The following is a 16322-nucleotide window of genomic DNA, read 5'->3' as shown; positions in this document are numbered from 1 at the left end:
CACCGGGTCATATTGTGCAAATCTCACAATATTTCGTTGATACAGCTGTTCGACATCATCAGGTGGTGATACGTGCTGTTGTCAATGCTACAAGACGCAACTGATGATAATTGCATGGCGATGTCAAAATTTATCGGGCCAGGAGCAGGCAACACATGTGCGGGAAGTGGCTCACAGTTGGAGGAAAGCCATAGTGCCCCCTGCAAGGAGCCACAGAAAAGCCTTCGCACATGTACTGTGGGCATAGACTGTCCTGCCCAATGCTACTGTGGTTAAAAGTCGAATTAAATTTCAGCAGTGTGCTGCATTGAGTGATGAATTGGATGTTGTTGTTTCTCCTGTTTTTAATGTAATTGCAGCCAATGATGGATTCCAGGTACCACTCAATTGAAAACCTACATCCCTGTTGATAAAATTGTCCGCCATATGTAAATGTATGGTCTCTTTAAGAACACAGTCCCAGAGAGATGATGCTGAGGGTAAAACTTCAGTCTTCTGGTAAAGCATACAATGCCCCATGTCCAGGAAATACTCTCGTACTGCTGATTTATCAGGTTGCTCCAGGCACGTATGACGATGTATAAACATTCTTGCACCATTCGACATGTCTGCCCGTATAAGATTTCCCACAGTGGCATGGTATCTTATATATGCTACATTTCCTAAGACCAAGATCGTCTTTGAATGTAACAAATTCCTCACTTGATGTCATGCCTCTTGATAATTCTTACTATTGTTGAAGACATGCCACCAAAATGTGGCAAGAACACCATTGCAGTGGGTGCCTTCGCAGCTTCATTTACATCCTTGCTCTGAACTTGCTTAGAATGGAGTAAATGGCATATCTGTCTATCAGAATAACTGATATGTCGGAACACCACTCTTAGGTGTTGTAGGTCACCAGGCAATCTGTCAGTATTTGAGACCACATGTGCTCTACATACCAAAGAGCATAAGATACTACCGCATTTTGCAGGATGAAGACAGCTTTTGGACTTCAAGTATAACTCTTGTATGAGTTGATTTGTGTTAGACCGCACTATGTCCCAGTGTACCATCAGCTTTTCTTCTAATCATGATATCTGGAATTGGTAAGATGCCATCTTCCTCCATTTCCATGGTGAACTGTACATTCTCACAGAGTGTATTCAGATACTGGAGAAACATAGGTAATATCTTTGTTCAGTAGAGCCACACTGCAGATGTATCATCTACATGCCACCAGAAGCAGGAAGCTCGAAGACTTGCCAGAAGCAGTGCATTTTCCTCAAAGTCTTCCATAAAATAGTTGGCCACCATAGGAGACAGAGTACTTCCCATGGCAACACCATCCACCTGTTCAAAATATTGGTTATTGAATAAGAAATAAGTTGAGGTAAGCACATGTTTAAGCAATGCCACAATGTCTTTCCTAAACTTGGAGCTGATAAGCTTTAACGAGTCCTGCAGAGGTACATTAGTCGATAAAGGTACAGTGTCAAAGCTAACCAAAATATCCAACAGTTGTTTTATTAAGCATCTTCAGACATCCTATGAAGTCCTCTGAATTCTGGATGTGATGGTCACATTTACCTATGAGACGTTGCAACACTGGCTATTGGACAAGGAGACACATCGTTATGTATCACTGGTAGGCCATACAGTCTTGGTGGAACTATAGCCTGTTCATGCAGCACCTTAATGATGTTAGTTGGAATAGAACTCTTCGTGAGAAAGTCTGATGTTTTTCTCTGTATCTTGCCCTTCAGATTTGCGATAAGTAGGATCGTCAAGCAGTGCTTCTATGTCAATGTTGTATTCAGCTCATGAGAGAAGGATGGTGACATTCCCCTTGTGGCAGATAAAATAATGAAGTCTTTGTATGCTCTCAAGTCTCGCAGGGCCTTCTTTTCTGTTGAAGTGATATTAAATTTTTTTAGTAGGGCTCGGGCTAAAATTTGGCAGGTGTCCCTCCTAATCTCTTTTGCAAATCACTGGGAAGTTTCAAAATTGCCTATTCTGCCCCAGCTATCACATCTCGGATTGGAAATATCCCAAGTGTTGGTGCATAGTTTGAAGCCACTGTGTCGTCCAGGATCCTATCTGTGAGATTAAACACAGTGCATCGGCATGGTTTGTTCGCTTCTTGCGGTTGGACCTCGAGACAGGTATACTTTTTGGATATTTGCCGAGCCCTAGCTTGTTGTTTGAGCCAGTCAGCTAGTGCCGAGATGGCACTACTACGCAATCTCAGAATACAGCTGAGAGATTGAAAGTAATCTTTAGATGCAGTGATAGTAATTTCATGTATACCATGTGCAGTTCCTGAAGATTATCGCTGTTCCACCAAAATCCACCTATTTCTTTGTGTTCATGTGTAGCCAGGCTACAAAAAGCAATGGAACTGAAGCTTACTAGTAGGCGGCAAGAAGTTATTCGTGTTAGTACCTACCCAAGCATGGGAAGATAAAGAAGAAGGTGGTTATTTTTAACTGCAACTTCCACCTGTGTGACTAATTCACCTAGCTTAGTTGGTATGCTGTAGTGACTGCAGTACAGGTGTTTGAAGAAGAGGGAGCTAGCAGGTACTAGCAGAATTTAAATTCTGAGACCAGTTTGTGAGCTGTGCCTTAACAGCTCAGTTCGTAACAGCATTACTTGTGAAAGGCAAGGTTGTGTGTTAAAGTCCAAGTGCAGCATACCCCTTTAATCCACCGGGAAGATTTGACATACCACTTGTTATCTACTGTTATAAAAACATGATTATTGCATTATTCATTGTGAGCTGACAGATACAAATGCTCAGTGAAAGATATGTCCATACAAAAGGCCACAGTCACAAGTTTTAAGAATATAAGTATTCTACAATATCATACAAAAGTAGGACATCACCTCCTGCTACATTAGAATTGTTTTTTAATGAACTGGAGAGATTATCTTATGCCATAATGATTTATGATGGTTACGAGCTGTACCACATCTGATTATGATTTCAAAATATACCAGAAGATGGTCTGTTAATGACTGAAACCAGTTGTGTAATAAATTTTGGAGCAGTACAGCTGTCTGCAGTCACAAGTTTTAAACATTTCTTAAAAGCTGTAAATCATTGTCTCCTCAAAATAATTTGTATTGATAATGCTTTAACTAATTTTGTATGTAAAGATGTGTGTAAATTTTGTGTGGGCTTAGATGTCTCAGATCATTATGCATTGTTCATTGAGCTGCAACAGGTAGACTTGAACATTTCATCTACCAAAGCCCTTATGAGAAGGAGCTTTAGCAAAGAAAACTTTTTCACATTTAGTAATAAGTTAAAAGAGAGATAATGATCTTTTGATCACTGCATCTCAAGTAATGAAAATTTTTTAAAATTTCAAAATAGTTTTCAAGATGTTATTTTAAATTGTGAACAACCACACCAAAATTTCCATATTGTGAATGAAATGGTCCACAATGACTATAAAATACTTTTTTTGGAAGTCACAACTTATTTTGCATCAATTGAAAATGCATCCTTAGGTGATTGTACAAAAATTAATAAAGAAAAAAATTACAAGGAATTCTTAACAATGGTCTGAAGAATACAGGAATACAGAAAATACTTGAAAATTACTCACAGTGTGTGTGTTTAACAACTTATAGTGGAAAGGTAATTGCCTTAGAGCCACTCCCTGCCATTCTTATTTAATTATAAATGTGCCAAAAGCGGTACACCATAGTTAAAATGCAGGGGCTAGTGTAGAACCTATAGACACAAAACCTGAAAAAAGACCGTGTGGGACAAAGAAAGCTGTAGACTAATAACATACCTAGACATTTCCACTGCATGAATCCAATAAACAAGTAGAACCTTACTGTGCCATGAGCAGGAAGGTGTTTGCAGCAGGCAAAGCAGTACTGACCACTCCACCATATGGAAGATGTTTGCAGGTGGTGTAAGAGGCAATGGAATCAAAACCATCACTACATAAGGCATGAAGGGTTCGGGGTAGCTGAACTTGTACTAAACTACTTAAAAAATATGTAGCAAAGTATAGTCCCATTTATGAAAATCTGAAAGTGGACAGTTAAATATAACATATTAATAAACATGGGTGGTATTACATGTGCCCTTTTTCACAAAATATAATACAATATTAGTGAAAAGATGCAAGAAGTTAATATGGGAAGCTAATGACCTATGATGATAAAATAGTGAGTTATAGGTGGTCAGAATTTGTCAAAAGACCCTCGGTCACAGATCTGTATGTGGATTCAGGGTGGGACCAGGGAACCTTTTTAGAGAACAGTAGATATAAGTACCTAAATCTCAACCTGCATATTCTTTCGAATGTCAGTGATAAGATGATCAGTTTGGTGCAAACGTGCACTCAGTGCCGATTTTGAGTTGAAATCATTGATGTTCTGTCTAAAGCGGGTTCAAAAGTTTCTTCTCATCTGACCTATATATTTAGCATTACATTTGTCAGAGGTGATATTGTATACTGCTGATGACATAAATTTATGCCATATTGGAGTTTCCCTATGTTTAAATTCTTGGTCATTATTCTTTAGAATGAAAAAAGCCAGAGTTATATCTTTAGAAATCAAACATTTGTTGATTCTGCTGGAAACAATACCACAGAAAGGTATCCTATGGAATTTATCATCAGCATATGATTTGCTACTTGCCAGAGTAAGAAGGGTCAAAGCTCTGAAGGTCAGTGGGGCATGAATTGTATTACACTTCTCAAAAGTCAGTGTCATATCCATTTAAATATGCTGTAAACTGTATTATTTTGAATTCCCGATCATGAGCTTCACGGGATAATGGGACACTACACAATCTGTGGAGTACACCCTGAATGCTGCTTTTTTGAATTGCAATGGGGTGTTTGATGATTCATGTATAACAACATCAGAAGTTGGTTGGCTTCCTAAAAATATTGTAACTGATCTCGTAACTCCCATCACTTTTGACAGATACATCCAAATAGGGAATGGTCCTATTATTCCTTTGCTCCGTAGTGAATTTGATCCTATAATGCCAGGTTAACCGAGGGCACTAATGCGCTGCTTCATGGACTTGGGTAGGCATGACAGCCCTGGATCGAATCCGCCCGGCAGATTACCGACGAGGGATGGTGTGGTGGCCAGCCTTGATGTGGTTTTTAGGTGGTTTTCCACATCCCACTAGGTGAATACCAGGCTGGTCCCCTTGTCCCACCTCAGTTACGCAACTCCCAAACATTTGGAAACATTCACACTCTTTCATCACTTACACTAGACATAAACAGCTGGGGTACACTAGTTCCATCCTGGGGGGTACAGGGTGGTGACAGGAAGGGCATCCTGCCACCCTCTAACACTAACATCATCCAATCCATAGTAACGAGGCTGACCTCGCTTTGAAGTGGGACAAAGGCCCAAGGAAATGATGATGATGATGATGATGATGAATAATATGAATGCATTTTGTTCAGGTCACATAAAAAGTATCACAGTCTTATAAGTGTGTGTGAAAGGTTTGAACACTAGTGGTAACATAACAGTAAATTCAAAAATACTATAAGACCTGACATAGTTGCAGAACATCTTTTGGGCCTACGCTTCAGCCTTTGCTCATTGCCTTATACATTACCATCAGACGAAGCTTGACTCTGTATGAACGTGTTGACATGTTGACAAGATGATCACATCTTAGTAATGACTATCAGCTTCTCTTAGCCCTGGGCGTCTAAACTTGAATAACATTTTGTCCACTGTCCTGTGTGTTTGGAAATTATAGTGTCACCATACAAGCACAATTTATTCAGTTAACATTGAAGTAATAATATTTGCATATTATTGTGGCATGATTAAACAAATATCTGTTTTATCTGCTCACTTCATGACGATCAGTTATCAATTACTGTTTAATGAGTCATTGCTTATTCTATGTTAGAACACTTACTATCTTGTTAAAGATACACAGTTATCAAGAAAATGGGGTATTCCGTGTCAGTAATTGTTATTAAATGTGAGTAACATCAGTCGTTTCACGACGACAAGATGCTGTATCACTGTAGTCGGTGGTAGTAGTATAGAGAGATTAATACAGCTCTGTGTCATGCATCTTCTGGAGTATATGATTGCTGTTAGAAGTTGCCTAGAAAAAAATGTGCTATCAGATGCCTTCAGTAATCTGACTTTCGTTTTTACAAAGTTTTGCAAGAACTGTTTTTAGCTGGAAAAGGCACTGTGGAATACTTCCTGTAGGTCCATAGTAAAATGTTATAGTTGTGAGGAACTGTATTTCCAGTTTTAATTAGACAGCATTCAGAATGCTGCTAATGCAGTACTGAGTTAAATCTGTAAATTCCACAAATGCGTGGGAAATAGACACTTGTTTGTGTAAATGACACAAAAGTGATGCTGAAGTAAAGTTCCCGTCTTTTATCACTTTCCTTCAGCTAAATACCAGAAAATCCCTTTAACAAGAAATTGATCGATTCGTTTTCGAATCTTTCTCTGACTGAGAAAATGTTCCACCTTTAACAATCTCACTGTTCGCTACACTAGCAAAGAGACATTATAATTAAATTGGTCCACCTTCTTTTTCTTCCTAGCTATTCCTCCTGCCTGATTAATCTTTTTTTTTAAAAAAGGACTATAGATGCTTTCCTCGTATGTTTGAATCTATAATTATGCTGCTTTGATGGTACAGAAATTTGTGCATTACGTTATGTCAAAAGTCACTGTATAAGGCATGTTCGGGATGTCTTTTATTCTACTGATCTGAACAAGGCAGTTACCCCCGTGTGTGTGTGTGTGTGTGTGTGTGTGTGTGTGTGTGTGTGTGTGTGTGTGTGTGTGTGTGTGTAAGAGACAAGAGGGAGATATTATTTATTTTAAATAATTTGTGTGTCATATTATTATGAGAACTATAATCAAATTACCATGAGATTGAGTGTTAATTCTGTGGAGGAAAGAAACCTAACATGCCATTGAAATTTTGAAATATTTTGTTGTATTTACAGATTAGATGTATGCTTAATGTGGCCTTATCGCCGGATAATTGCTGTAGCTGAATATGATTACAATCCAACTGAACAGAATCAGCTGCCATTGAAACGTGGGTGCCAGGTGATAGTATTAAGTAAGGAAGGAGATTTTCGTGGATGGTGGAAAGGAAAAGTCCACGATAAGGTACATAATTGATCATTTATTGAGCTATTCAGTATTCATGATTAAGATTATGGTGTGAACGGTGTCATTCTTAAAGACAGGTGTTGAAAAAGATACCTACAAATTGTTTATATTTGAACACCACATATAATAGTAATTACTTTCTTTGAGGAGTACATATTTTTAGTTTCACTGTAGAATTATCCAACTTACTACATCATAGGAAGTCAGTGATTAGAAATATGTTGATGCATTCATTAAATTTAACAGAAGTAGCTGAACGTAATCACTTTAGGTGATTGTTCCAGCTTATACTCCCTTCGATAAAATAAAACCTCCACTACCATGAACATCAGTTTGGAAACCAACAGGGTCCTCTATGTATAGTCCAATGCAAGATGACATGCCATTACCTTACTTTCACTTTTGATTGCATCCACTCAGCCGGTTATGATGGAAAATATCTACAGGCGCGGTATAGTTTGCAATTTTTCACATATCACTCTCCTTTCAGAAAAGCCTTGAGGAAAATTTCCTCAGATTAATGGTACTGTATGACTTAGAACATTCAATGCTGTAGACCCACAACTTTTAGCACCATGTTGTACATACGATCATATCCATTTGCTTTTGATGTTTTAAAGACTTGATAATAAACAGAAAAGGAGGTGCTAGACAGAATTGTTAAATGTGAGAGTCAAGTTTTGGAGATTTTGAGTTTATAATTACTACAAGAGGTTTTTTTGTGGTCCCTCAAAAATCGCTATAAGGGAATCCCGAGATGGTTCCTTGAAATGCTAGAGCCACCTTACAACCGCATCCAAGCAGGTACTCTATTACTAATGATTTTATCATTGATGGTACATTAAACTGTAGTCATCCTTTTTTTTCGTATTTCAAAAAAAGTTGTAGAAAAAAGTCAGGTTCTCTAAAACTTTGTGGAAATTGAGTTTTGAACTCTTTGTTTTTTTAACTAATTGCACCATTTTTTACTCATACTTAAAAAGTAATATTAAAAATGTGTGAGCTATTGCTTATGATTTCCTTTCCTCGTTGAAAGAAATACTGTCATTTATAATGGCTGGTTCGTCTTTCTCTGCCTCTGAGTGATATCCGCCCCTGGATTTTTACTATACTCACTATATCTCAGTATTTAAAATACAGAAGAATGATGAGCATATAGAAAACTTATTTTTTTCCATATTTAAATATTGGGAATGCTAAAAGAATGACACCATAACTGCTTTTAAAAAACATAATTCTGAAATTCTGATAGGATGAAAGACTAGATTGTATTTGATCAGCAGACAGTTACATTTTCATGATACATATAACTATTGACTATTGTTTTAGATTTGAGCTTTTACAATTTCATGATTCATGCAAAATGCTGGGACATACGATAGAAACACTACCTTTGGTAAAAGCTGTCATTTGTGAAGTGGAATCATGGCGAAGTTAATATACACATACAACATTTCCTTAAAATTATGCAACATGAATTAACAGTGCGAAAATTCATAAGGAAAGATAAAGTGAGTGTTAACTATAAAAATGTAGGCATATCAATATATCGAAATAAGGCATTTAACATTGAACAATAGTGACAGCAAATAGTCACAAATTGAGAATCATTTAAGGGAAAGGGTTAGACTGGATATGCCTGAAAAAGAATGAATGGCACAGTGAGATACGGGAGAATTGGTCAATATTTAGGACAATTTGTTTGCAAACCCATTCTTCATACAATCTGCATACTAGTAATTTCTTTTTTAAGCTTTTAGGAAATCTAGTTTGGTCTTGACTTATCATATAAGGCATGTGTTCAAAAGATCCAGGCAGATAATATTTATGTATACTTACATGTACATAAAATACTTCGATATGCTTGTAATTCAGTGTCTGATAGAATTCTGTCTGGAGAAATCTATCACCAGAGCAGATGAGCAGATGTGATACAAAAATGCCACCCACTTCATCCCCACTGCTGCCTATTTTGTAGTTATTAGGTGAGATTTTCTTTCAGGTGACATTGGTCAAACAGTTTTTTAAGTTCTGTTAAAAAATTTGTTTTGTCCTCCTGTCTTACAGTATATCACTGCACTGCCAGTTTTCAGAACACTTTCCAAGCTTTACACTGACCTTCTTGCTGGCAGTAACTGATGCATACATATATCTTTAATGGTTGAATGAAACTCACCAAATAATGTTGAAATTGTCATCTTTAGCTTAAACTTAATTAACATGTTAAATTTATAAACTTTAAATGTCCCAGGCAAGATAGATAAATCCACATGAATAACACTCCACATTACAGAATACCTTTAGTTACACTTTACTTACACAACATGAATTCCAAATTAAATAGATTAATAATTTCCAACAGTGATTTACACTGAAAGTAGTGTACTGAAGGGAAAACATAATTTGTACGTTCTGTGATTATGGACCAAACCAAAGAAATTTTATTCATATTAGTAAATTATATTAATTCTGTCCATTTTCATTGTATGTAGCCAGCAAGAAAATACAAATACATCAGTTTAAATTGTTCACTGCTGCTAGGGTTGTTAAATATTATTTTTGTTTTCAGTGGTATCTTCAGTGAATAAAAGTACAGCAGTCATCCATCCTAAAGTTCAAAATGCAAAGTGTTTGACTAAACTGGGTCTTTGTCTTTTCCCCCACTTGAAAATCAGCTTACCTCACCAGTTACAGCTACTGAACCACATTCTTGAAACTACCTCACTATTACAAAAATGAGGGAATATAACCTATTTTGCAAATATTAAAATATCAATTATAGTCACAAAAGATGGTATTTGACCTATATAGCTTTCTGCTTGTCACTACTGTAGTTTTAAACCTTCATATGTGTCTTCTATGAACCATGAAATGAGGTGCAAAATTTATTAAAATCACTTTGTTTCCAGGTTGGCTTCTTCCCAAAAAATTATGTTCGTGAACTCCCAAATGCATACAACCACAACTTTACATGAGACAGCTGATTTTCTCAAAGGATTTTTTCCTTTAACCAGTTCTGATGAATGGTGGCAGTTTGTTCTCCATTCCATTAACTAGGATTGCTGCAGAATATGGACAGTAGGCAGAAATTATAGAGGTAGAAGGTGGTTTGTACTATCCAACTGTTTGCAGGCTACTGTGTATTATTTGGTAGTATATCATCCATCAGGAAGGATTATGTGACTCATTTAAAATACTATGTCAAGTATTTCATGTAGATGAACTTCTTCTCAGCAGTAAAAAGATAATTCAACAAACACTCATATGTGTGTTGTAATCATTTGTGTATTGTAATCATTTGTGTGTTGTAATCAGTTTGTGTAAAATATAGAGCATAGAGTAAATGTGAGTAAAAACTAGAAACTACTGAAGATTGTGAGTAAAAATGTTGAATATATATAAAGATTGAATCTCTTAAACCAAGAATTTTGAGGCATTCAATGCGTGTATGGTCTATTTAATGTTTGCTTGTATTACTTTGGTGCATTTAATGATTTTAGAAAAAAACAAAAGCATTTAATGATTTTGCATCAGGTCAATATTTAATGTCTGTGTGTGGATGGCTTATTATATGAGAGGATGTGTTTGCTATTTGTAGTATTCCATTACCTGAATTGTGTGGAAGTGTGTAGCAACATTATGAACAAAAACTGTGTAGAAGTGTGTTGATTGATGTGTAGATGGACAGTGTCCACAAGTTCCACAGCTGCTGAAAATTAAGCTGCTGATTCTATGACTGATAACTATCAAGTGAAAAAATGAACATGTTTTTCTGTATGTTAAAATTTCCAATTATCTTAATGCATGGTTGATGTATTTTACCTAGTATCTTGGATAGTTTGCTCTATATATTACTGTTGTGTGCAAACACTCATATTAGTGAATGAAGTGAACAGACAGAAGGGCAGGTGGATGCCACACAGTTATAAAAGGTGTGGACATGAATTTTCATTTTGTAAAGGTGTGCTGTTGGTAATTCTCAGATGTTCCTTTGGTTCCTTGTGTTAGTGCTGACTTGTACATAACTACAAATGGAAAAAAAACCTCTGAATCAAATGAACCTCTCTTTACTGTTTCCATTTTGCCAGGTACTCTAAGCCTTTTATATCTGATTATGCTACGATATATTTCTATATGTTACATGGAATAAGCAGACCATTATTTAAGTATGATTTTTTTTCTATTTCTATTTTCTATTATATCCTTCCCAAACATGGATCCCCTCTTGTGAATATGTTTTCATCATTTCAGAAATGTATACATGTGACATTAAAACTAAAATGTTGGCTATGTTCTGCTGTATGTAACATAAAGTATACTAGAAATGACTCTTAAGTTAATACTGTAAAGGGAAATGATCCACATTTCCCAGTGTATTCCTTCTTTATCGCTCAAATTTGAAGATACCCATAAGATAACAGTTAAAAAGAGCTCCAAACCACATGAGATTAAATGTCTATTGGGAAGCACTTCATGCTGTCTTTGTGAAATGCTAAGTTAAACAAAAGCGTACTTTTGTTGGTCATTGAAAGTGAAAATTACTGAAAAAATTGTTGTTGGCACATGTGTTAAGAGATCTTTCTCTCACCTGCTGAGATATGGGAGGTGTTTGCAAGCACACGCCATAAGGAAGTTGTCCATTCATTTTGATTAACTTGTGTCAGAAGTCAAGCCAAGCCATATTTTTGTTCCGTACTGGATTATCTCTGATGTTAATAGATGCAAGTGATTACTGTGTTATATAGTTGCTGAATGTGTTGCAAGTTGCCAACACCTATAATAAAATGTACTGCAAATGAGACACTCATTGGAAACTTATCATCAGTGTGTGCATACATTATTCAAATAGAACTTCATCTAAAAGTTGAAAGAGGAAATTATTGAAAGTCTCCTTTTTTCCCAATTATGTAAGTACTGTACTCAAAAATATTTTACTGTAGACTAGAGTATTATTTGTTGACTAGGTTACTTCCACTAGCAGATAACTTCATACACAATCCCCACTCCTAAAATTCACACAGTACTGATTGATGAAGCTCAGTATAACATTCTAAAATTATTATTTCATCTCAGCTCCTGTGGTTTCATCTTTTCGAATACTGGCTATTCATCCATTTGTAATCCCAGTCTGCAATGTGCACATATCAAGTCCCATCCATCAGATTGTTTATGCAGGAACAATGAAACTGGCACCAGTAATCAGAAATGTGTTTTGACATCTTGTTATTCATAAATAAATTTTACCAGGATTTTCTCTGTGCATCTTAGTCTTGTATATGGTCATCTTGTGATTAAATATAGTAGTTTGAGCTTTATAATATTGTAAAGTTCTAGGGGGAATACAAATTATGAAAGGAGTAAAGGTAACCACTCATTGCGTAATTTAAGACATTGATTGGTAAACAGGCTCTTAAGCAAGCCCACCCTGGTGATGTATTGTGTCCCTTCTCTTCACCCCCTCCTTCCCTCCCCTTGTAGTTCTCACTTCACCTGGGCTACGGTACCAGGACTCTGTAGCCATCTGGCTCTGCATGTGTGTTTGTCTGTGTGTGTTTTAGAGAGAGAGAGGGAGGGAAACTTAGTGAATATAAACACACACACACCTGCGCACATGCACCCACGCATACACTTCTACGCTGTCTGAGCATTGCAGCCCACTGTGGGTGAGAAATTGTGGCCTTTCCCTTCACCAATCCCCACTCTTCCCTCATTGTTCCTCTCACTCTACCTGGCAAAACCTTTCACCTCAGGTGGGCTACAGAATCAGCAATGTTGTGTAACCATCTGGCTGTGTGTGTGTGTGTGTGTGTGTGTGTGTGTGTGTGTGTGTGTGTGCGCGCGTGTGGGGGGGGGGGGGGAGTTTTTAGCAATGATTTCGACATCTCAACACCTCACCCCAACTATATAATGAGAGGTTACCTCTACTTCTTCCACTACTTGTAGTTTCATTTTTGGCAGTTTTCATATCTGTTAACATGGTGTTGGTATGGGATATATTTCTGATATTTCACATTTACATAACTGGTCTACATATGTGCTATTACCTTATAATTAGGCAGTACTACAGTTAAGTTTTATTTATCCTCGATGTTTCTATATCTGCATCTTCACTTTTGCTTCATTGTTTAGTTTGGGTGACCGTAAATCATGCAGTGCTACATCCTTTTCTGTCAACTCACTCAATCATCAGTAACAGTGTTCTTGTCACTTCCCTGATCAGTTTCTTCACCTTACTGGTTCTTCATTTCTTTACAGTTACATAAGTGGGTGTCCCACCAAATACTGTTCTGGCTCTTCCATTTGTTTTAACCTCAAAATAGAAAATAATCTTGGAGGTTATATTTTTTGGTGTTCCCATTTCATTTATACATGTCAGTGAGCACTGCCATATCTTCATTTGTCAGACAGTGTATGCTTTACTCTATGTACTGGGATTTTGTTTTAAAAAAGGGTTTTGATAGCGTATTTATTTGAGACTGATAGCTGTCATGTTCATTACCAAATTATGGCTACAAAGCATTTGTTTACACTTGCATAGTTTAACAAAGAAGAATTATAATATCATATATCAGAAGTACTCATGATTAGCACGCTCTCAGTATGTTTTTAGAGGTCAGTGTCATGGGAGAGTAACATAATGGTCGTAAATTTTTCAACTTAGATCTTCAAGTATCTATGAAATATTTTACCCACCAATGTGTTGATTTTAAGTATCTTAAGTGTTTAGTACTTCCTTTCAGTTACCCTTAACAGTTTATTGACTACATACAAAGGAAATTCCATTATTATATGATATCTCTAAATTTGTTCAGACATGAACTACAGTGGCACTTGTGTAAGTTTTGAATGTATTGTGGATATGAATTTTAAAACAAAATGCTATATTATAAAAGAAACTTCTATTTTGTTGTAAGTTGTTCAGTGTCCTGCCATCATGTAGTCTAATAATCGGCCTAGGCTCTTAACCACCAAACACTAAACATTGAAGGTAAACAAATTAATAATTGCATTTTTGATATTGTATGATATTCTGAATCTGATACTCTTCTATGAAAATGAAAATCTGTGAAATAATTAGCAGTATATTCATACTGTAAATTTATCTAATTGGAAATGAAATTAAAGTAAAAAGTAGTCTCAGAGTGATTTTTTTCAATAGTTTTAGTTTTCACATTTTGGCTTTCCATTTCAGTTTAAGTAAATAGGGTTATTACTGTTGGAAAAGTATATATGCTTAATCTTGACATGTTTCTTGGATTTGTAATTGTAACTACATAAGATAAAATATCAGTTTAAGCAGTACAGTTGAACATTCAATACCTAGCAGAAGTTACTCATTATATTAATTTTGTGTATTATTTTCACAATGACATTTCAATCAGGGCTTTTTTTCTTCTTGCTAGTGGTCTTTGACCTTTTTTTATTGTTGTAAAAAATACAACATAATAAATTTTGTCCTCACAGTTATTTAAGAAACACATGTAACTCTGCACAGAACTTTGGACTTAATCAAATTCTTATTATTGGAGTAATCAAATTGTTATTGTTGGAGTTTATAGGTTTTTAATAAATATGAAGAACTGTTGATAGAATTAAAATGTATGAAGAGGTATAACTTTAAACATTTTAACTGTCATATAATGTTCTCATTCACTGTTGTTAAAGAACAGTTATTCTTGCTGGACTTTTCTGACACATTTGTGTACACTCTTTCTGAAGATATGAAGCAGAGTTGCGGCTTCCGACCATCTGACTGTTACCATCCATTAGTATCTAGTGAGTTAACCATTGTCAGTAATTTATTATTAAAAGGTTAATCAATGACAATGTTTCACTGACTGTGATAAAAATAAATAGTCTGTAGCTGTAATGTGTACAAAAAGTTGATCATTACTTTGTAAGAGTTAGTATTTCAACAGCATAATAAGACCCATAACTTCTCAAGTGACATCTACACCGTCCCATCTTGACACAAAGAAAAATTTCATGATTGACACATACCATAATTTTTGTCATTGTATCTGATACATCTATGGAATACCACAATAAGTATAACGGAGTTCATGTCATTCTGTTCAACAACATTATTTTCTAGGAAATAATATACTATGCTACATGTAGTAACAGCCCACACTATTAGCTAAATGTCTCAGTACTGAGAAACATGAAACGGTATAGTTTCAAGCAAATAGATGAAGGATTGGTGATTATTTCTAAATGAATGGCAGTGGTATTTGCATTGTACCATTTGATATTCTGGCAGTCACACGATATTGTTATCCTATTTCAGTTTCATAACAGTTTTATAATGTGTGTGTTAAAGCCTCTCTAATATATGAGCAGCATATGTAATCTTTGTAAATAATAGATGTGTTTATTGTCTTGCATTATGTTTATGAAAGTACATTCTGGTTGAAACAGTAACTTTAAAATCAGTTTCAATACTGAAATGGAGGTAATTTTGTCACACCGCACAGTAACTCTCTCTCTCTCTCTCTCTCTCTCTCTCTCTCCCCCTCCCCCTCCCCCTCCCCCTCTCCCTCTCCCTCTCCCTCTCCCCCTCCCCCTCCCCCTCTCCCCTCTCTCCGTGTGTGTGTGTGTGTGTGTGTGTGTGTGTGTGTGTGTGTGTGTGTGTGTGTGTGTGAGCGCGCGCGCACACACGTGTGTGCGTGCACGCACCATGGCATGATTCTATTAGTGGATTATGTACTTCTTCTTAACTGCTCCACCAGCACCATGTGCTTTGCTTGTAGTACAGTCTGCCATTTCATGATATCTCGCTAAATTTTGTGGGCGGATACCCAGACAGTTGTCAAATAACCAAGTTAAGGGAGGAAGTTATTTTAAATTTCCGGGAACTGCAGCCATATCTCCACATTCTGAGTGAAATGATCCACAGTGGGTGCAAAATACTTTCGTTTCAAGTGAAGACACATCCTCAGGTGCTAGATATTCTATTTAGCAACTCATAGCGGAAAGGTAACTGTCTTAGAGCCACTCTTGATGTGTATGCTGGGGAGTGAGTCTAAGGCAGTTGCCGTTCTGCTGTAAGTTGCTAGTTAGAATATCTTATCACCTGAGGAAGAATCTTCAATTGATGTAAAACTGGTCGTGACTCTAAATAAAAGTATTTTACAGCCACTGTGGATCATTTCATTCAAAATAAGGGA

General features: G+C 36.3%; 1 protein-coding gene across 1 annotated transcript in view; it reads left to right on the top strand.

Moving 5' to 3' along the window:
* The window catches only part of LOC126248567 (protein vav), a 181567-nt gene extending 169570 nt beyond the window's left edge, over positions 1-11997 (top strand). Inside the window, exons 16-17 of the mRNA XM_049949664.1 lie at positions 6981-7149; positions 10062-11997. Coding sequence (XP_049805621.1) covers positions 6981-7149; positions 10062-10127 — 235 coding nt within the window. The 3' untranslated portion in view covers positions 10128-11997. The remainder of the gene's footprint in view (positions 1-6980; positions 7150-10061) is intronic.
* Positions 11998-16322: the final 4325 nt, after the last annotated feature.

The sequence above is a fragment of the Schistocerca nitens genome, chromosome 3 (assembly GCF_023898315.1).
Source record: "Schistocerca nitens isolate TAMUIC-IGC-003100 chromosome 3, iqSchNite1.1, whole genome shotgun sequence".
NCBI lineage: Eukaryota > Metazoa > Arthropoda > Insecta > Orthoptera > Acrididae > Schistocerca > Schistocerca nitens.
The sequence above is the reverse complement of the archived record's forward strand: the minus strand, read 5'-3'. Positions and strand labels throughout refer to the sequence as shown.